This window comes from Balaenoptera musculus, chromosome X (genome assembly GCF_009873245.2).
Source record: "Balaenoptera musculus isolate JJ_BM4_2016_0621 chromosome X, mBalMus1.pri.v3, whole genome shotgun sequence".
In the NCBI taxonomy this organism is placed as follows: Eukaryota; Metazoa; Chordata; class Mammalia; order Artiodactyla; family Balaenopteridae; genus Balaenoptera; species Balaenoptera musculus.
This window is the reverse complement of record NC_045806.1, coordinates 99857370-99880732: the sequence shown is the minus strand read 5'-3', so window position 1 is coordinate 99880732 and position 23363 is coordinate 99857370. Positions and strand designations below refer to the sequence as shown.

Here is a 23363-nt window from a genome sequence, read left to right as displayed (position 1 = left end):
CTGGACTTCTGTTAAGTAAGCTATTTTGGGACTTAATTTCATTGCACTTGTGGTATCCAGAAATTGTTGATATTGACTTACTGGGAGGTAGGTGGTGTTCTGCAGGAGGGCTAGAGGGCAACACTTCAATAAGCAGAGGAAAGGGTTTTTCAGGGCTTTCTAATGCAACAATGACATTGGCTAATACATGTGTATAAGTGGACAGTAAACGTGGGTGGCCAGTCAATGGGAGGATCAGTTGAACTCCGCAGAAAACTAGAAAGGGTGGGAGAGGTGGGCTCCGAGATCCAGAAGCGGGGCTCCTTGGGGCCTCCACTCTTCTGCCTTGACCAGGGCATGGCTCTGCACTGGGCTGACCATGGACAAGTCTGGCTGGGAAGCTTCTGCATTGCCTGGAAGAAGCCAGTACAGAAAGTATTGACACCAGCCCCTTCCCATCCCACCTCAGCCCCTCCTGGAGTTAAGAACTCATAAAACATAAGAGGGGAAGGAAATGTTTAAACATCTGGGAGCCTGTGGATTTAGGGCATTTGTCCTTCCCTTCTTTTGCTCCTATCTTATTTTGAGACTGGGAGTTCCTTCTAGGGAGGCATCTTAGGCCCTAGAGAACTCAAAGGGTGGATCCCAGAGGAGAGGAAGCAGAAAGTGTTGGCTTTGGCTTTGCTCAAACAAGACCCTCTTTTTCGATGATCCAGTCCAGTTCTCCAGAAAGGATTAGGCAGGCATTCTGGGAAGAACTGCCTCAGTGGGAAGATGTGCCTTTGGCCAGCGTGTGCTCTATCTCATGAGACCCAGACAGTAGCAGATGAGGCACGGAAGGGCGAAGTCCAACAGAGCCAAGCATTCCCTCTGGGCCCTGGTTGGCAGGAGTTCTGATTTTTCGCAACTACCCGAAAGATCCTGTTACAAAGAACAAGGTCAGGCCCAAGTGGAGTTTTCTATCATTTCGGATTTTTTTTTTATAAAGTCAGATTTATTCGCCTGTTTCAACATAAACATTTTTTTTCAATTATTAATTTATTTATTTATGGCTGTGTTGGGTCTTCGTTTCTGTGCGAGGGCTTTCTCTAGTTGTGGCAAGCGGGGTCCACTCTTCATCGCGGTGCGTGGGCCTCTCACTATCGCGGCCTCTCTTGTTGCGGAGCACAGGCTCCAGACGCGCAGGCTCAGTAGTTGTGGCTCACGGGCCCAGTTGCTCCGCAGCATGTGGGATCTTCCCAGACCAGGGCTCGAACCCGTGTCCCCTGCATTGGCAGGCAGACTCTCAACCACTGCGCCACCAGGGAAGCCCGGTTTTGTTTTGTTTTTTTTAATTGTTCTACCCCTATGTCTTTTTTTCGTCAGTGGTAAAATAGAACCTGTGTAAAGTCCTCAGTGGCACGAGACTAACGTGTACCGTAAAGGAGGTGAGACATTGCTGAAGCTCTCGTGCCAGTCAGCTCAGTCGATACTGCTCATTGTCTTAGTCAATTTTACCAATTTTCCTGCCAAAGGGTTCATGCTGTGGGCCTTAGCTTTAGCCTATTGTTGAGAAACCATTTAATTGAAATAAAACGTGTAATTTGCTTTCATGAACATTTTATCATGCCAAAGAAAACAGAGCAGGTAGTGCGCTCTGCTTTAAGCAAACTCAATATATGAATGGATTGACAAATAAAGTAGGGGCAGATTATTAGCAAAAAGTTTCAACATAATTAGTAACAACAAGCTTTTCTGGTGCATTTTTAAACAATTAGTTTAATCAGTTCACACCTGCCTCACTGTCACGTAAGAGCTTGCTTTCTGAGTGCAGGTCTATTTCCTTGGAAGATCTTCTGGTCAAATGTATTACAAACAATAGGAACAAGAACAAAATAGATGTTCCCATCCCTTTCCCTTCTATTCAGCTTCCAACAAAAAGATACTGAAGTTATTTGGGCAATTTTTGCCCTAAAGTATGGGTAGAGTTGTGTTAGATACAAAGTGAGACAATAGAAAACATTTTTTAATGAACAACAAGCTTTCACAGAGACTGTCTATATCACATTGTTATTACAACATAGATGAGCTGAAACTTCTTTTGTACAGATTTAGAGGAAAGAAGACCCTAAAGAGACATCAAGCATATAGAGGTAGTTGAATAACAATATGGGAAGAAAAAAAAAGCGTTATCTTAATTCCCCTTTCAGCTCATTACAGTGCAAGAGTAAAATGGCTGCTTAACAAACAACTGGAATTACAAACACGAAGACACATTTGCCACTGTTTAAATGGCTTGCTGGATATTTTAATCCTGGCATTACTGAGAACTGCATAAAATGATGGAACTAGTTTATCTAATAAGCCTACGATGCCACATTGAACTATTTGTTCTCCTTTGATTTTGTTGTTGTTTATTATTGTTGCTTTGACTATAGATAAATGTCAAGCAAGTTTTAAAATGATGCATAAGCTACAGTGTTGCTTTGTAAACTTTAAATGGCTACACAGTCACGAAGCAAAAGCTTTAAAATGACACCAGGAACAGAGATTACAGGCACTTCTCTCTCAAGGTTAATTTAGCTCATTTGAAAATACCCATTTGTAAGGGAAAATGTCTTCATTTCACCTCTGGATGTGCATAATCCAGAGTGGGAGCTATCATTCTAAGAGGAACAAAAAAAAAAAAAAAAAGAGGAACCAAATGTGTACATTTTACTTGGCTCCTTTTCCTTCTTTCTGCACTCAGGAAAGGCCACAAATTGCAGCCCATGCAGCCAGCTGCTTCTCAGAACTCTCTTCTATCAAATCAAAACCTCATTCCTCAAGCCCAAGAATGGGCTGAAAATCTGTCCTTTTCCCTTATTTGGGCTGCCTTCTATTTGCATCTCAATTACATATCTCTGCTATGATTCTGCCTTAGGAAACAGAAATGGATGCAAAGTCAGCATGTTGGGAACTCAAGGAATGAGTCCCTGAATAAAACTCCCATCTTGGAAACGGAGTTGGTGAGGGAAACACAGCCCCCAGCGGGTTCCTGTCCATCAACAGTGTGCGATCTATTGACAGTAAGAGACGTCTGAGTGCTGTGAACCAGCCTCAGAGCTCCACTGCTCCAACAGCCAGTCACAGGGGACTATCTGAGCCCAGTCCGGCTCCACAGGCAGAACTGGAAGTGCCACATGTGCAGTGATTCCACGAGTCCCAGCATGCTGCGGCAGCAAGGGGCTAGAAGCAGTTGGCCTTCAGAAAAGGCAAATTGTTGACACAGTCAGTTCTCTACCCCACTGAGTAAGGAGCAAGCACTCTTTTCTCCAAGTTGTCTACAGAAAATTAGTTTTATCATTTTTCATTTTCTACATTTTGCTGGTTATTAGCTAGCAGCAATAGTACAGTACGAAGCAGAAAGGCATAATGTCTGCTTGGTACCTAATATATATACACACATGTACATATATACACAAACACACTCATATATATATATATATACACACACACACACACACACACACACACACACACACACACACACAGAAAATAACCTACTAGGAAAAGACTAGGTAAATCACAATAAACAGAAAAATTAGCTGAATAAATGGCACTAACTACCAAGGGGGAAGTCTTGTCCTTCTGGCCTAGATTTAACTTTATGTTTTTCCTGTATATACTCTTTATTCCCAAGCTTTGCAGCAAAATCAATTTACAAGCAGTGAAATGGTCATGTCCAATTGATTACCCCGTTCAAGTACCTATCAAAGAAAGCCAAGGCTTAGCCTTGCACTTTGCCTCCCTCCACTACTGAAACAAAAGCTTGCTGTAAAACATGTAAAACAGTCCAAATGTGTATCCAGGCTACTGAGAGAAAAGTGCAATTCTGCCTAGCCAAGCTACATTTGCTGCAGTTAGGTCCTCTCTTATCAACGTGAAATATTCTATGATGTGGAACTTTATACATTTGGGAGAGCAGGAAGTGATGAGTTGGTTATTCTAATGGAGCTAGAACTTAAGGCTTCCATTATATCAGAAATTCTAGACCTCCAAACAACACTAATTTTTAGCCCTCTTGAAAGAGGAAAAATTTGCTGGCATGGGATTCTCCCTTATCTCTGACCCTAATTTGTTTTCCAGTCTTTTCATTTTCCCAAACAGACTTGACCCCCAAAGGAATTACATGTAAATCATCAAGTTATGGTATGAAAATCAGAGGTGTGGATTCCCCCAACCAAGTTTAAAGGAATTGCAAATGGGTATTGTGTGCAAAGGCAGGGTTTTACGCCAATGTAGTCCCCTGATGATATTCTGTAACTATGAATAATCTAATCATAGCTGTTATTTGTTGAATGACTCCTATGTGCTAGGCACTATGCTAAGTGATGTATATATTATATTATCTCATGTAATGTTATAAGAACCCTACATGCAGTATTTATCCCCACCGCTTGCTAGTTGACAAACTGGTGCTCAGAAAAAGTGAAATCACAAAAGTAACACATCTAGCAATCCAAGACACTTATGACCCTTTTCTTTGTTGCATTTACACTAGATAGTAGGAAATTACTGTCCTAGGACTGTGCTATGACCACAAGGCTGGGCACCAGGTGGGAGAGGGAGCCTTTCATTTCCTCCTACCTGAGCCTTGTAGAGTTTGCTTAGGCAGTAACCACGCCTATGCTTCCATTCTTTACCAGCCCAGTTGGGCTCCAAACATCAAACCTGGTAACATAATGTTCTGACAACACGGTGTTCATTAAGAAAGTGCAGAAAAGGTTATTTGGTTTCTGCGTACATGAATCTCTTTTTTGTTGCCTGGATCATCTCATTCTCCCTTTTCTGTTTCTGGCCACATGTGGTGATGGAAGAAGTCAGACTGATTACTTGAGGCATTAACCTCTAGCAGGAACAGAGTGGATGGGCTGCGTGTGAGTCTCGCACTGCAGCTGTCCAGAGTCACATGGCGGGAGGATAATTTGCGTGATGGTAGGAACAACACGATTCACTTCTTCGCTGTCCTAATCATTTCACTCTGTCATTATAACACTCCTGTTTTCAGGTTGTCCTGGCACTAAAGAAATCAAACTGGCACTAAGCAAGCTAAACAAGACCTCACTCTTACCCCCTTACCACTTTCTTGCCCTGTATTGAAATCTTTGGCTCATCTCAGTGAGGAGGAAAGACCGTGTTTAGATAAAATCATGGATTAATTGCTTCCTTTGAAAAGATTTTAAAACAAAAAAGATAGTTTGAGGGTTTCTTAAAGGGTTCTGCCCTCTTTCCTGGCTTCTTTACACTTTTAATAATGAACCGTCCTTCATCAAGCGTTTGCACACATGCTCGCCAGGCCCTGATCCTCAGAACCCTAAGAAGAGGTGGGGTATGGAGGCTAGCTGGGCATGGCTGTGACGTACCAGACTGAAAACCATCACCTCTGAAGGGTTAAATATTATCCTGCCTAAAAGTCCCATTACTAACTGCACTGGGGAGAAATTAAGATATAATTAGATTGCTGAAATAAATGCCTATAAGAGATTGTAATAAAAGACACTCCTCTTATTCATCTCTTGATTCCAGAAAAATAATTCCTTCAGCCTGGCTCTGTATGACACATAGAAAATGGATTACTTTTATTGTACCCTGGCTTATTCCACAACCTATGCCAAATCCCTTAAGTATTTTATACTGTTGGATTCAAATTGAAAGCAAAATAGAATCTGTAAGGATAGATGATCTTGGCATGATTCTGAACTTCCTTTTAAGCATCCAATTGGATAGATACAAAAATGGTTCAAGAGCTGGGATCAAATGTAGCAAAAACTGTTAAAGCAAAAATTGTACATTTCTAGTATTGTTACTTCCCCCTAGGTACATGGTAAACCACATCAATAAATAAAGCAGTATTTTTCAGTAATGCACACTTAAATAGTTACAAACATACATGTAGAAAAAAAAGATACGGTAGTGCAAAAAATAAATTATTAAAACAGAAGGAAGTATGAACATTATTTTACACAATGCTATATAAAATATGAACCATTTGGAATGACACCTCAAAAGTCAGTGAAATAATGCAGCAATATGATTAGTAACTGGGCATCACATTTCAACCACACAGTCATTCATCTATGAAAGACAGAAAATTAAAGCAAAACCACTTTAAACTTTGAGAAACTTTTATGTCAAAATCAAAAAAAATTTTTTTTCTTCTGGGCTCTTAAACAACCTCTGCTGTGCATGTAGTTGTGCAGCATGTCAAGAAGCATCTTAAGAAAGAAAGTTTCAAACAGATCACATTCTTTTGGTCTTTCTACTTAATTTCTTTCTGATCAATAGCAGGACAATGCCTCTGTTTGATACTTCCTTCTAAGATGTTATTGCAATTAGGTATATTTACAAGACGACTCCCCCACGGTGGTGAGGGGAGCATGGGAGCTCCTTTTCAGCAATCCACTCACTAGTTTTGGTTTCGGGATATAAAGGCCAGGACTCGCCGAATACCGTTCAGTCTATCCTTTAGGGACCTCATTGCTAGGAACGGGAGCTGAGCTCGGCTTTCCAATGGAAGAACCGCTAATGTCCACCAGCACCAGGCCGGGCCATTGGGGTTGATCTGCAAGAGAAATGCAATGGGCTCGTCTTATTCCTGCGGAAGTGATCCTAGCCTGTAGGCTTCCAAAGTTGCCAGGAAACACCCCAGGTGGAACTGCTTCTGTGTGTGGCAGGGATTGCTAATTACCCCCCATCTCTATTTCCCTTTATCTTAGCTGGGCATACAGCCACCCAGGGGGTGGGGGTGGGAAGGCTACATTTGTCAGCCTCCCTTGCAGCTAGGTGAGGCCATAAGACAAAGTCCTGGCTAAGGAGATGTAAAGGGCAGTGATAAGTGTAACTTCTGGGCCATGCTCTGAGAAAGGGGCATGCGCCCTCACTTTCCTCTTTCTCTCCCCTTCCCCTAGCTAGAACACAGACATGCTGATGATCAGACTTCTTCAATCAGGAGGATGAGGGCAACACTCAAAGGATGGTAGAGCTTTGTCAGGAAGGAGCCTGGGTCTGAATGATCTCACGGAACAGGGCTGCCCTAGCCCTCCATCTCTACGACTTACACTCTCTATCTAGTTTAAGCTACAGTTATTTTTGGTAGTGGTTAAAGCAAACACATCAATTTCCTAAAAAATACACCATACCTTCTAGCCAGTGTGATTTTACAAGCTGAACTATCTACTACAGTCGGCCCTCCATATCCATGGATTCAACCAACTATGGATCGAAATTGGTTGGTTGAATCTGTAGACGCGAAACCTGTAGATGCAGAGGGCTGACTGTACTCATTGCACCACATAATTTTATAGAAGGGATTTTGGTATCCATGGGGCCTCCTAGAACCAATCCCCCATGGATACCGAGAGACAACTACTCAGCCTCTTCCACCTCTTAGATTCTGTTTAGGCCCTTTGGCCTGATGCATAGAGCATCTGGGTCTTCAGTTCTCATGACCCCTTAGGCTGTGCATGTCTCTTACCTCCATTTCCCTGTTTCTGGCTGAAGGCAACAGAGTCCACATATGCCAGGTCACTAAACGGGGCCATGGCTAGCTTCTCCCCTAAAACCAGAGCCTATGATTCACAGCCCCAAAGCACAGCAATCCCACTTTGCAAAAATTCCAATTGGAAAACACAGTCACATAGAAATATATTCCATCCCAGGTTTCCTCTAATAAAGAGCTTTCCTATCCTACAGTGATCCTGCACCAAAATTCTGTTTGTCGGCAGCGTCCCAGGTACACATTGTAGACCTTGGTGACTTATTTCCTACTAAGCCCCAAATGAGCTTTCTGCCCACACCCCTCAGAAGGTTGGCTTTAGGACTGCAGAGAACCACATTCTACACGCGGGACTGTTTGCTTCCAAACTGGTCACCTGATTCTCCCCCAACCTTCACTGCCTCTTTGCTTCTCTGTGTCTCTAGCTCCATTTGGATTCTTTTTGTCCCTCGCTGCAGTCTGTAACGTGTTATCCCTCCTAGGATGAGTTCTGAATGTTAGATTGACATATCCTGAACTGTATTTCCCAGGATCATTAACAAAGATGTTTAAGCTGATGTTAATACATGTGGTGGTTCCTAAGAAACGTCCTGCGGAGGCTTAGAACATTCTTATTAATGGGACCACTGGGGCTACAGCATTGACTGGATCAAACTGTATGGGTTTTATTTTTTCTGCTGCTGCGCTGCCAAAGCAACAGTCCTAATAAGAAATGAAATGAAACCCAAGATTTCGGCTTTCTGTGTCCCTGAGCCCTTAAGAATCACACAGTGGCACCTGTGTTTTCTCTTGTGGAAGATACTGTTACCATTGCTGATCGCTATCTTCTGCCTGACTAGGGGAGAATGCTTTCCAGAAGGTGAAGGGGAACATTCAACTTGATCATGAGCTTTCTCAGAGCTCTGCTGTAGTCCTGAGTCACAGTGGCCCAGAGCCAGGAGCTGGATCATCTGGAAGCAATGGCCTTTCTCCCTCCAACATTCACGATGCCTTTGAACGGGGGCGGGGAAAGGAGCCACCTTTGTGGCCCGGAGAAAACAAGACACTGCAGCGCATTAGGGAACAGACTGGTGTTTTATAGCCTCAAAACGCAAGAGGAAGAAGGGACTTTAGAGACCTCCTCGTCTACCTCCCTCATTTCAGAGATGGGCGAACAAGTCAGAAAGGGGAAGGGACTTACCCGAGGTCACACAGCTAGAGAGGTAAGTAGGACCAGTTTTTTGGCATGGAAGTCAGAATATACATATTCTATTTTACTATTGTGATAAAGTCAGGAATGAGTACAGGGAAAGAATCAAGGAAGTTATGGAGGCGATTACGTAGCAACCAGGTCAGAATGTGGAAAGGTGATGGTGGGAAAATATTTGACTAGGATATCTCCAGCCTTGTCCTAGAGAGAGGATTCCCTGATTTATACCAGGCAAGCAAAGCTTGGTGAAACTTAACTATCTCCACTTTCCTGGAAAGCTTCAGATCTGCAGCTTGATCTCTCAAATGGACCTGTCCCTCCAGGAAGTAGACTGATCCAGTAGAATCTAATGAACTCTTTTCTAGTATAACTCAGCCAAGGGTAAATTTAAGGATTGGGTCAGTTGTCTCAGGAAAACTTGTTCATCCCTGATGAGGACAATGGCAAGGGTCTAGACCTGCAGGGCTAAGCACGGAGGGACCTGGGGGTGAAAGGTTTCCGTGATCCTGCAGTTGGAATCCTGTAAGGTGGCTGGCCCTAGCTCCTCACTCCTTGTTCCTGCAGCAATCAGGGGGAGAGTTATGAAGCCTCCAGGAAGTGGCAGCCTTTGGTCTCAGCTCCCTAGGTACCCTTCTCTTAAGCCTGGCCTTTTGTGAATCTTGTCACCCTAACACATCATCATGGTGGGAATCTGGACTCACATTAAAGGTTCTTCTGTTGATGGTGCCTGTGTTCCCATCCTCTCACTTAACTAATCTCTTAAAGCCTATCTTGGATCCAAGTTCCTACTGCTTTACTTTAGTTACTCCAATTCTGATTTGGGGTCCTTTTGTTCTTACCCATGATGCCTACTGCCCAGCCAAACAAGACCGATTTGGATCCATCTTCTTCTCTACACTAAATGTGCTGGACGGAAACCACACACGTATCTAATCACAAACCCTAGGCGCTCTCATCTGGTGGGGGCGACTGATTACAAAGAGACATTTTTAGATACCTGGGGATCAGCATCTTTCTCTGGCATTGGACCAAAATGATTGAGTATCCGATTCTTCAGAGATGATTTGAGCGAATGAAACCATGATGACGCTTGCTCATAGACACAGTTATGTAATCCCATGAGCTCAGCACAATCCTCTCCTTGAACCTGAAAGTATCAAAGTGGAAGTGAAGCATTCTGTGCCTTCTCCAACATGCCTAGAGCCCCTTTGACACCTGCCTATTTGAGCATCCATCCCGTCACCCTACGGGAAGACTCGCCCTTCTGGCTTTCTCCTGTGTAGTGTGTGAAAGGCTCCTCAGCCAGATGATGGACTGTGTGTAAATATTGCTGAGCGTGGAGGACAGAGAAAGGTTCAGCTGGGTAAATGAGCTGAAACGGCCAGACATATAGAAAACCAGTGACACTAACTGGCCTGAGTGGAGGCGTGCTGTTAAACGAGGTTGTGCTTGTTCACGCCTCTCTCCTTTTCATTTTTTACATCTGCTTTCCCACTGCTCCCTGGGAAGAGAGGGAGCAGTGGCTGTGTCTCCGTATGTAACTTTATCTTCCAAGTCAAATACATTTATTCGTTGAGCAAATGTTTATTAATCTTGTACTATGTAGTGAATGTAAATATAAACGCTTATGGGATTATTTACCTCTTCTTCTACCCGTTAGTTCAGAAAACCAAGGATTAACTGGACATGTCATCTTTCTGTGTTATGGGATGATGGATTATTGGGAAGGGCTCTTGGCCAGGTTGCACATTTAAAAATAGACATGTGTATGTGAATCTACAATTATCTCAAAAGAAAAAGGTTTAAAATATAAATAAATCAAAAAATAAAATACATATGTATAGATCCAGCTCCAGATCTTGGTATCCCTGGCAGAGACCTAACTCCTGTGCTGAATGGGCTCCAGGGTTGGTCTGGCTTGGCACCTCTTATGCATGAATATAGATCAGCAACTAAGCAGGGAAAGCCCAGACAAGGGGCGCGCTCACTGCCATTCCACAATCGAACAGGAACCTGGCAGCATTCGGTGTGGCAGCAGCGAATCAGTGAGAAATCCCAAGGCCCCCATCCATGCCCAGAAATCCTTTTGCAATCATCTTGGTCTGCCAAGCTTCAGGGCTAGCTTGGCTTCAGGATTCTTGGCACTGGCCACCCTCACCTTTTGGTCTTCAATGTATTCGATGTCAGCTGTGTTGTAACCATCCCGCTGGCCCTGATGGAGGACCTTGAAGCGCCTCTTGCCTATGCTGTCGACCACTGAGCGGCCATCAGCAAAGAACTGAACATTTCTGATCTCTAGGATGCAGCCATATTCCGCAAACCTGTTTATTGGGAATGGACTCAAGAAAGTAAATTCTTGATGAGCTGTTTCCCTGGCCTGCGCACCTCCCCCCATTTCTATAACCCCATGTTGTGTCCTGAGGGACTTCTGCCTTCTTCCCTGTCCCAGGGTCTACAGCTGCAATAACACCACAGGCAGTGCCTGTGTGAGAAAAAATTTTAATGTGTAACTGCTACCATTTATTGTACTGTGGTCAGTACTTTACGTGCATTATTAAGTCACCAATCCTCCCAACAAACCCAACGAGGTAGGCACTATTATTGTACCCACTTTACAGATAAGGAAACTGAGTCACCAGAGGTTCAGTAACTTGCCCGAAGTCAAACTTGCTCCAAGGATGGAGCCAGAATATCAACCCAGGCAGTTTGACTCCAGGGACCACACTCTTATAAAACACGTTTTAGAGTATATACCACCTGTTTAACAAAAGGTTGATCCTGGGGTTCCTTTAAACGGGCAGCCTCTCACACTGTAAACTAGGGGCCAGAGGGACCCTGATCCTTACAAATGCTCCTGGGAGGGACCCAAAGTAAAACAAAAAACCCTTTCCACCCAACCTCCCTTTACTTGCATAGCTCCTCACTTACCTTTTGACAGGATCTCCAAGGCACATGCCAAACTGTCGTGTGCCTGTCTCAATGCATCTACGAATCATCAGACGGTAGCAAGGCTCAAAGATGTGCAGGGGACAAGGAACCGTGGGATATGCCATGGTACACACGAAAATAGGCACGTTCTTATTTAAGCTGTCAGGAAGAGCAAATGACATGCATCTCACAGCATTGAAGCAGAACACAGAAATGTTGGTCAAATTTCACCATGTGGTTCCCCCGCAGGAAGGCAAGGAGACATCAAGTTGAGGCTGATAACAAATACTAAAATGCATCTGGTGCTGTGGGCTGAATCCCATTATCTGGTGCACAGGTTACCCTAAGGGCTACGATTAAAATTGACATTCTACACATTCTAATTTGGGTAATGAAGTTCTCTAGTACCGTAACATTGTCGGTGATAGTTATACCTCACATTTTCCTTTCTTTCTTTCATGCTCTCCACTCTAAACAATCTCTCCAGGTGTCTTGCTGGCAGTATGGGGAAGGGGGGTAAAAGTAGACCCAGCTCTCCAGAGGAATGGTGGGAAAATCTCTGCAAGATGTCCGTGAGCATCTCACATATTTGCAAAGCCCCCAGAGGATCTGCATGGCAGGCCCAGCTGGGAGGAGGAGGGAGCAGTGGAGAGGCAAGAGTAATCTAGCCCAGTGATGCTCAAACGCTCCTGTGCATCAGAATCACCAGAGGCCCTTAAACGCAGACAACAGGCCACTGCACCCCCCCAGACACACTGGTGCAGTAGCTCTGAAATCGACACCTACGAGTCTGCCTCTCAACATGTGCCCACGAAGACTCAGACACATGGCCTGATGGGGAACCACCAACCGGGCCAGCTCCTCCTGGATCACTGTTCTTTTATTTGCCTAGTAAATCCAATACAGGGACATCTGAACATAAACTTACCAATAGATATAAGATCATTTGCCCAAATCTCAAAAGCATTAAATTTAGGATTCCTTTAAAGAGAAATCCACCTAGTATATTCCAGTGTTTGTTAATCAGACATTAAATGATATTTGAGAAGAGGGCCCAGAGAGACTCAAGGTGAACTTAAGAATCAGAAATAAAGATAAAGATGCCTTGAGTAGATCTGTTAATGAGCAAAGAACGATTTCATTTCTGGCTCCCCAGCACAGTGTGTTATTCAAAGTGAGAGGCACAAATAAACTGGTGGCAGTTTAGAAATGTTCTCTACAGGGTGAGCATAAAACCAGAACAGCTTTTGCCATCGGGAACCTTGCCCCCAGAATGCTGTGAGAATTCCACCAGGGATGGGGAGATGGGGGGTCAGCAGTATGAGAGACAGAAATTAGTGATTTCCTCCTGCTTTTTCTGCTAAGTGAGTTGTTCTTCCGGCCAGGCAAAGAGCTTGGAGCCTTACTTCTTTCTCCACCCCTACTCTCTACTTCTCACAATACCTGTGATGGAAGAGGAAGCGTAATAACAAGCAGCATTCTTACTATTGCTTTTGTTAAGTGCTTACACTATGTACTAGCTCATTTGATCTTCGTAACAAGTCCATGAGGCAAGGACTATTATTATCCCCAAGTTACAGATGAGGAGACTGAGGCCCAGAGAGGTTAAGTGACTTGCCTAGGGTCATGAAGTATACTCACTTTGTGGCAAAACTGCATCATAAGCCCAGGTCTGGCTGATATCAAAGTTCTTAACTTCGTAGAACCTCCTTATGTACCTGAAAACCGTCTTCTGGATACAGCTGACCCTTGAACAACACGGGGGTTAGGGGCGCCAACCCTCTGCCCAGTTGAAAATCAGCATATAACTTAGAGTCGCCCTCGGTATCCAAAGCTCCTCTGTATCCGCGGTTCTGCATTCATGGATTCAACCAACCACGGATTGGGTAGTGTAGGACTATAGTATTTACTACTGAAAAAAATCCACGTATAAGTGGAACCGCACAGTTCAAATCCATGTTGTTTAAGGGTCAACTGCACTTCATTAAGCCCCCCTGATTAAATTATTCCAATAATCTGGTATCCATGATACCCAGTTACTAGTGCCAATATGTGACCTGGTCAGTGGTTCGGCTTAGGTTTCTTCAGTGGGTGCTGGTAAATAACAACTGGCTTTCTGGGGATGGAGCGGGTAAGCCCTTGTTACAGCATTTTCCAATTTCTGTGGTGTAAATACTCTCACTGCGGCCAATTTCAAGCTACCAACATGGTATCACTAAATGAGGAGTTAGGAGGGAATGTGCACTTTCAGTTCTATGACCTGGTATGAGTAAAACTGAAAACAGCAATGTGCATATGCATACTTAGAAAGTTCTTCCATTTCCTCTTCATAAAGCCTCCTTCGTTCCTTGAGTTCTTCTGGAAGGAATTTAGCTATTAGCTCTTCCATTATGACATTTTTACTGTATTTTCTTGATGCCAAGCACTATACGGGGGAACAAGGCAATTAGATATTACGCAGTCATCAGAAAAACACACAGCACTTCTGATGTAATTAGTAGAACAGTTAAATGACCCACATACTGGAGTAATTTAGACCCACACATTGGCAGCTGATACTATCATAATGTATATATTCTCTGGAGGTTAGAGTTTAGCTTAAAAAAAAACACATGCAATGAATTACTTTTAAAATTAGAAAAATTATTTTAAAAAGGGAAAAAGACCTGCAATGGAGTATTAAAAATGTCATAGCTTTCCTAAGACACTGAAATTGATTGAGATCATGTTCTTGTCAAAAAAGGGAGAAAATCCTTTCCTTTCCTTTTTCTGATTACTGTGTTTATAAGCTCCCAGAAATGGTCTCCATCTGGGATATGCTGAAAGTCCGTGGTCAAAAGGTTCAGGGAACTAAAAAGCAATTTTCAATTATTGATCCTTTCCTGCTGTGCCCCACTCCCAACCCCACCCCAATGCTTGGGATTCAGAATATTTCAAGTCTATATATTATACGTATTTTTTTCTCCTCTAACTTTAGTTTTAAAAAGAAAAGCTATACTGGTGATTTCATTTGCCTATTTTTTTTTATTATACCGTCTAGGTATCACTGGATTTATGTTATAAACCTTGATTTCATAACCTAACTCGGGCTCAGTTGTCAATTGTCACTATTACTCTCCTCCCAAACACCCCTAGTCCGTGCATATCCAGGGATCTGTAAGGAGTGGGTGTTTTGTGTGAACCAGACAATGGGAACGAAAACATCTGCAGAGAACTGCTGGCTATGGAAACTACCCACACAGACCCAGCAGGGGGAGCTCCTGAGTATAAAACGGCAGGCTTCAGACATTTTTTCCTTTCCCCGTACGGGCTACGTCTGTCTATTCCGCAGTGAACATGATTGGAATAAGATATTTCTCTCTCTGGATAATGGTGCAAGTGTGACCCTCTGTGAAGACACAGAGATAGATGGGAATATCTTCTAGCCCCTAAGTCCAGGACCTCACAGCCTCTGCCTCCACGATGCTTTCTCAGCCACTGCCATTGCCTGGCTGCAGGAAAATGGGCTGCTTTGCCCAGTCCCAGTCTTTGGGGAAAAGCAATGACTCAGGAGGTAGCCTCTCCAAGAAGGAGGTGACTCCTCCGCTGATGCTAAAACAAAAAGCCAGGAAAGGTACATACTAAAATTTTAACGGTAGATTTTCCTTCTTTCTGTTAATCTGAATGTTGTAGTGTTACCACAACACAAATGTATTATTGAAGTATAAGGACCATGGGCTTCTCACCTACAATCAGGACAGCAAATACCACCTCTTCACCTAGGCCAGATATGACACTGACCCTCCCCCCAGCCCAATACACACCCTCAGGGCTATCCTGGGTGATTATTTCACTCCCTTCCCTTAATTTAAATGTTGGCGTGTTGGGAAAGCTTGACACATGACTTCACTGGATCTACATTCACCTAGAGATAGTCTTGCATCATCTCCAACCTCTCCTCAGGGATGACAGGGGTCAAGGGACATTTATACTGATTGTAAAATATGGCACACAAGTCCCTGGGGTGGGGGGACAAGATGGATTCCCAGATCTGCTTGTGCTACAGAAAATTACAGCAAGTCCATTTGAAAGACAAAGGTGGCAGTTTGTGTGCTTCATTTTAGAGAATCTGGAAGCCCCCGAGATTTTCCAGCAGACAAATGTCTGCTAATAAGTACAGCCACAGCTGAGGAGTGGGGCAAGGACCACAGTGAAGGTCTGTGAGGTTTTCCTGGAGACCTGGGAGTGATCTCTTCAAACCACAGAATACACATTGATGATAAGGGGACATCGGAGCTCATCTAGTCCAAGCCCAGGGAGGACAGAAGATTCACCCAACATGACAGTGAATCAGGTGCCATGATGGGATTAGAACAAGGATCCATGTTTATCATCATTTTGATACTTTTGTTTCCAACACAAATTAATTTCACTACTGACAGTTCATAAAAAGCTAGATGTTGCCTCATTTCCCTGGAGGACTTTGTGGAGATGGGAGGGGTGGCTCTAAGACAGGAGAAATAAATGGTCTGAGGGGGTGTTTTGCTCTAGCACAGTGCAGTGGCTTGGGATCCAATAGGATGCTGTATTCGTACCCAATTCCAAATAAGCTAACCCAATCAAGAAAGAAAGAACGTTTTACCTGTGAAAGACCATCTTTGCACAGTGGACACTTCGCATTGTGATCTAGGCATCTTTCAAGGCATTTTAAGCAAAAGGTGTGTCCACAAGGTGTTGTGACTGGCTCATAGAATAATCTGAAATTTAGGAATCGGAATGCAAGAAAACTGCAATCAGACCAAACATGAAAGACAGAGCTATTCAGTGTTCAGGTTTTATAGTATTATTTGGGAAATTCTATGTGCGGGGGTAGGAGGGGGTTCTCTTTTTCCTTTTTTTTAGAAAAAAAACCCTGCTGTTGTTGCACTTCAGAAAAGCATTTGCTTTTTATTTCTGAGCTGGATTTAAATGCATTAAATTATGCATTTATTAAAATTTAGGACATAGCTAGATCATTTTGTAACATTAGTTCTAGTCAGTCTCTTCCAGGGCATCCACATTTTTTTCCCTGTCAGGTCCTAGAAAAATGAAGACGAATGCCCAGAGTGTCTTGAATAGATTCCATTCTAAAATACTTAGTCAACCTGTTTACCTGAATATATGTAAACACATAGATAAACAAACACACACTCCCAGATTTAAGCACTTTATATCATACTACAGTGGAAAAAGACTAGGCTTATTTGCTAACCTTATTCCATTTTTCACCTAAGCAATGTTTACAGCCTGAAGGATCTCAAAATTGCACCTGTAACAAACATAACTGCCTTTTATATGGATGGATCATTTTCCTAGGGACAACACAGTAATATTATTAATGTGCTTACTGATGGATAGACAGACAGACACATACATATATACATGTGTATGTATACACATACTTTAATTAGATCCTATTTTAATTGTTTTGCAGGAGCTATTTTTTCAAAGCAATCTGAGGATCTTTTAAAAAGCTGTTCTGTACATTCAGAGATTCATGGATTTATTTTGCTTAAAGAAAGGCTCACCTGCAGCAGGACCATTGGATGGGGGCAGCTGAAGATGATGCTTCAGAAGCGGAGCTCGCACCCACCAAGAGGACAGAAAGAAGGGAAAGACGCCTGACCAGCCTGTTTTGACCTCACAAGAGTGTTCAGTTGAGAGGAAGAGGCTGCAGGCTGCACAGCCCCCTCGTGCGGCCAGGAGGTGCACCAGCAGCCTGGCCCACACAGCCAGGCTGAACAGAAGAATCAAAACGTCAGAGCTGGAAAGTACTTGAGAAAAAAATCGAACCCACCAATCAGAATGAAACTGAGATCCAGAGGGGATGAAGTGGCTGAGCTAAGAGTACACAGCCAACTGCTGGCAGATGAAATGGAAAAAGAAAAGGTACACGACTTCCCCTTCCAGTAGTGTGCCTTTTCTGTTAGAACAATGATTCTCAGCCACTGCTGTGTGTGAGAACCACGTGTGTTGCTTTTTCTTTAAATAGCTTTATAGATGTATTATTGACATGCAATAAACTGCACATACTTTAAGTGTACAATTTGATAAGTTTTGACACATGTACACATCTATGAAACCACTTCCACAACCAAGATAATGAACACACTTGTCACCCCCAAGTGTCTCCTTGTGCCCCTGAGTAAACCCTCCCTCTTGCTCCTCCCCAGACCACCCCCCTCCCACCATCACCTGGGGAACTTTAAAAAACTACAGAGGCCCAGGATCGCACCTACAGAGATGCAGATCAGTTGGTCCAGGGTAAGGGCCAGGCATCAGGACTTTTAAAGCTCCTGGGGTGGTTTTAATGTGTAGCCAGGGTTGGGAATCACTGTATTACACAATCCTACTAACCTCTGCGTAGGCGAATCTACTCTATTGGTCTCCAAACCTAATTATCAGAGTCCCAGGTGGAACTTTAAAAACGCAGACGTGGCAAAGTCTCACTGGATAAAGTTTACAATTCAGGAGGTCAAGGGGAGGAGCAGAGATTTGATATTTTTAACAAGCCAATCAAGGTCTGGACTAGGAGAGAGATTTTTCATATATTTACTGTTTTCTACTTTTTAAATGTTATCAACCTGTTTAAAAAGCAGCTAATCTGTTTAACCAAGTTAATAAATTTTAGTTACTAAATTGGCCAAAAAGTAAAATTAATTTTCAAAAAACCTCTTTGATGAAGGTCCTAACCAGTGTACTAAGGCAAGGAGAAAAAAAGTCTGAGGACTTAAACGGGAAAAAACAAATCTGTTGTTTTTCACAAATGGTATGATGATGAACTTAGAAAATCTAAAAGAATCTATAGAATGATTATTAGAATTAATGAGAATTGATAGAATTAGCAAGGCAGCTAGAGAAATACACACACACGCACACACACCATTCAATTGTAGCTCTATATACCAGCAACAAGCATGAGAGAATACATTTTTGAAAAGATGACATTTACAATTGCTTTTGAGTGCCCGGGAATAAACCTAACAAAAGTTTATGAGACCTCTATTGAAAGAAACTGTAAACATTTCATTGAAAGAAAGTAAAGAAGACCTAACTAAGTCCCAATAAAAACCCCAATGGGTTATTTTACTTGTTTGTTTTTGTGGAACTTGGCAAGTTGATTTCTAAACTTTATAAGGCAAGGCAAAGGGCCAAGAAGAGCTGAGACACTTTTGAATAGCAGCAATGTAGGAGGACATGCTCTACCAGACATCAGAACTTATTATAAAGCAGTAGTGATTAAAACAGAGTAAGACTAGCACAAGGACAAATAGATCCGTGGAATAGAAAAGAAAGTCCAGAAATAGACTGAGACCCAGATTCTTGATTTATGACAAGTGTGGCACTTCAAAGCAGAGGGAGGATTTTCAATACATAAATAGCATTCTCAATAATGCCATCTGGGATAGTTGGCTATCCATAGGGGGCAAAGAAGTTGGACTGCCTCTCACACCATACACAAAAAGCAATTCCATGTGGGCTATAAAGATAAATGTGAAAGGCAAACAGTACAGCTTCTAGAAGACAAGACAGAACATCTTTCTGACCTCAGGGGGGGAAAAAAAGATTTCTTAAACAGGACACACACACAAAAAAGCTAACTGTAAATGAAAAGATTGATCATTGTTACTGCATTAAACTTAAGAACTTGTTAGCGCGTCGAAAGGTGCCATTAAGAGAGCAAAAAGGCAAGCCAGAGCTGGAGAAGATACCTGCAGCACACGTGACTAACAAAGGACCTGTATGTAGAACATACATAGAGCTCCTAAAGTCAGTAAGAAAAAGAGAGATAATCCAATCAAAAATGGGCAAAGAGTTATATACGCACCAGCAGACATAAAAACTGTTCACAGTAACGTTGTCCATAATAGCTCTAAACTAGAAACAGCCCAAATATCCGTCTAGAATATAACTGATTTTGGTTGATTCATACAATGGGACACTATACACTAATGAAAATGAACAAACTTCACCTACATGGAATAACATGGATAAATCTTCATCCTGAGGAAAAGAAGCCACAAAAAAAGAATCCGTTCTGGATAATTCAACTTATATAAAGTTTTTTTAAAAATAGAAAAAATGAAATTACACTGTTTAGAGATACATACAAGGGTGTCAAGATAGTGGTTTCAGGGGCAGTGGGGGGGCGTGATTTGGAAGGGGCACACGGGCAGCTTCTGGAGTCCTGGCAATGTTTTATTTCTTGGGCTGAGAGGGGTTCCATGAGTATCCTCTTTACAATATTTTGTGAAGAGAATATATTCATATTTTTACATACTTTCCCACTGTGTCTATTTCACAATTTAAAGTGTTTTTCAAAATTGAGATTTGCAGGCTGATTTTGGGAACTACTGCTGTGATCTAACTGCTAGAAGCAGCCAAACCAGATGATCTCATTTCCTCAGTGATCTGAGACCTATGAATCTGAATGCTTTTTATACATTATTTGACGACGCTAATAATGAAGACTGATTGATGAATCTGTATCTGCAAAACTATTTTTCTTGAGAATTTCAAGCCTTTTGTTCATTAAAGAATGTAATCCACATACAAATAATAATGATATAGCTGGCCAATTAATTGCAATAAATACTGACAATTAATGAGCAGATGAATGAAACAGACACAAAAGGATACAGCAACTCTTAGCAAGAGCTATGATTAAAATGCTCCTGATCTGAGTGGTCACAAACAAGAATGCTGCCACAGATGCTGCATAATTATTGCTTTGAAATAATTCAAGGTTCAGATGCTTAGAATACATCATCTTTCAATACTCAACCCACTTCTATATTCAGGCTGACTGAGTACAGTGACTGGGGACAGATGGAATGTATTTCTCTTGCTATCCTGGCTGTGCACAATACTGTTTTTCATATAAATTAACTTTATACAGTCATAGGCAATAATTTGACTAGCTCCATTTTACTATTGAGGAAATTAAGACTCAGACAAGTTAAAGAACTTGCGCAAGGTCACATAGCTAGCTAATAAGTAGCAGGGCTTGGGACGTGGAGTCACACGTGAGTCACAAGCCCATCTTCCTTCTCCACTGCATGACACAGCCACGACATGACACACGACTGTGCGCTCATCTCTACCTAGAACACATACCATCCATGTACATGTAGATGCACACACTCACACACACACCCTTTTCTCTCTCCCTCTCTGTCTCTCTCCCTTCCTTCTCCCCACTGCCAGAGAGAGAGGTCGCGCTTGAGAGAGAGAGAGGGAAACTCTCTCTATAGATAGAGCTAGAAATAGATATATACTCAAATCCCTCTCCCTTTTATTTACCAGTTTAGGTAATGATTTCGGAAAACACTTCAGGGGGGCATTTATAAATCAGAGTAGGGCCAGATTTTCTCACAAGAAAGCATTTTACATTGTCACAGTGATGGAGTAAACAATAGTAATAATAAATGCTTTCAGTTAGATGTCAGCCTGGATAAAATGTTTGGCTTGTCTGGAAATAGCTATCTTTTCCCACCAGTTACATCCTTGTATTGTGCTCTTTTGCTGCTATCAAATGAGAGCAAAGAGGGAATGAGGAGGAGGGAGGGGACAGGGGGAGAGAGAGAGAGAGACAGAAAGTGAACTGACTCCTTAACATCCAGCTACTTGAGCAGCTAAAACTAGGTTAAATATAAAGCTTTTCATTTCAATTGACAAAGAGGTCACTGGGCCATTAGGTAACTGGTTCAAATATCAAACATTCCTGCTCCACATCTCAAAATATCCTTGTCACCCCAGAAGTGCTGCTTCACAGCAGCCCCAGAGGTGGCCCCCAGGGCTAGGATATCTGGAGCAGGTAAATCCCAAGGGAGGATCTGCAGTCACTAAAGACTGAGGGGCAGAGAGTGACTTCCCTCAGCGGAGCTCTCCCCGTCCAGCAAGGGAAACTCGGAATGGAGACTGGAAAGTTTCTCATTAGCTCGCCCTCCAACTGCTGTTCCATTCACTCTCTCCACCATTTTCCCTGAGGAATTTATAAGCCGCTCCTGATTTTCCCTCTAGAATCAGAACAAATAAATTCACACTCTAACTTGTCTTCTACCAATGCAGCACCACGGCACTGGATTTCATTCTAGAAACCTGCACAGGAGGTACAAATGTCTATAGTTTCATGACCCGGCAGATTGTTTGAAAACATCTACCCTTAAACCCTCTCCACCAAAGACACATGAGGGTCATAACAGAACGTAATAATAATCCTAATAACAATTTAAAAAAGAAAAACACTGAAGAGAGGTAGAAACAGGAGCTTTTCCAAGACTGCAATAATTCAAGCTAAAGCATATATTTGAAATGGCCTCTGTCAACATGTGATTTCTGACTTGGAGACAAGCCCTGTTGGAAGGGGAACTACATGCTTTTGAACTAGGGCTACAGTTTTAAGAGCCTTGCAATCAGAAACGTTCTCTAGACTTGGCAGGCTTCTTTTCACCGTAAAGCAGCTAGAGGCCCACCCACCCCACCCCCCGGCCCCGGTAACTTACCAGCCCATACAATAGCTTCTCCAGGCAAAGATGGGTTTTTGCTTTGAAGTCTCATTTAGAACAGAGCGGCAGGATAAGGGAAATAATGGCTTTTAAACTCAGAGCGAGCCAACTAGAAGGGGGTCTTATCCTCTTGGTGTTTATTTCTTGGACCAAATTTCTAACCTTTCTCTGAAGCTCCCTGTTGAGAGCAGGGACAAACAAGATGAAAGGGAGAAAGCAGAGGAAAGGGAACAAAAGAACTTCAACCTCAGGATTCTTAGCCCTCAGGGAAAACACAAACAGGATGAGTCTGCGTGTTTGATTTTGCGTCCCCGGGAAGCCGGCAGGAGTGTTAAGGAGGGTAAGTACACCAAAGACCCAGGCTTTCTGAGTGAGCTGAATCAAGTCTATCAAAGTCTGACCTCTGAAGGACCATGGCTCACATCACAGACTGAGAGCCACAAAGGCGTTATTACCTGTGGAGGCCCATTTGTCTGCTTGGAAGCAGAGTTTGTCTATCATCTCACAACTTGGCTCTGGCACGACCCACCTGCTACGTTGTTGTGAGGGGGAGGGGAACTGGTTATACAGCCCATCCTACCCTCGCCCACTCCACCTCAACTCAGACAGTATATGGAAGGCTTTCTTCCAGTGCTGCTAACATTCTTTATCGAGTCTGTCTGAGCTTCTGAGCAAATCTGACAACTCTAATTTTTTTTTTAAGAGAGAGAAAAAGTATGTGTTCGGGCAATGGCTACCTTACTCATTTTTATTCAGAGGACAAGAAAAGTCATTCCGAGTACAAATGCCTGGGATTGACATGGAAGGCATATGTGCTTGTAAAGGGCAAGAAAACCTCTGAGGAGCCTCCGTTGGCTGGATCCGTCTGTGTGGTGGACCGAAAGATTTTTCCTGACGTCTCTTCTCTTGGTTCAACCATCTTAACAACTTTTGTGCAAATATCTCAGCCTCCTTTTAAAGCTCTCTTGGGGGGGAAAAAGGCACATTTGAGAATCTACTGAAAGCTGTGGACCTTGTCCTGGAAAACTCACACACACACACACACACAGACACACACACACACTTTTACATATAACTTCACGGAATTCTTAGATCTATTAGAATCCATAGATAGAACCCCCTCAGGGGCCCATGGACCTAAAGTTAAAGAACCTCTGGTCTAGGAAAAGAAGTTAACATTTATTGAGTACTTACTATATGTCAGGCACTATTCTAAGTGTCTTAA

At 42.8% G+C, this 23363-nt stretch overlaps 1 protein-coding gene across 4 annotated transcripts in view; it reads right to left on the bottom strand.

Moving 5' to 3' along the window:
- Nucleotides 1-1345: 1345 nt before the first annotated feature.
- The window catches only part of LONRF3 (LON peptidase N-terminal domain and ring finger 3), a 37084-nt gene continuing 15066 nt past the window's right edge, over nt 1346-23363 (bottom strand). For 2 of the 4 annotated variants that reach the window (XM_036839854.1, XM_036839856.1), the window contains 6 exons: nt 16234-16348; nt 13916-14037; nt 11613-11771; nt 10843-11023; nt 9682-9831; nt 1346-6562 (listed from right to left, as the gene is read on the bottom strand). In XM_036839854.1, coding sequence (XP_036695749.1) covers nt 6407-6562; nt 9682-9831; nt 10843-11023; nt 11613-11771; nt 13916-14037; nt 16234-16348 — 883 coding nt within the window. In that variant the 3' untranslated portion in view covers nt 1346-6406. The remainder of the gene's footprint in view (nt 6563-9681; nt 9832-10842; nt 11024-11612; nt 11772-13915; nt 14038-16233; nt 16349-23363) is intronic. The other 2 variants (XM_036839855.1, XM_036839857.1) reach the window with 2 other exon arrangements.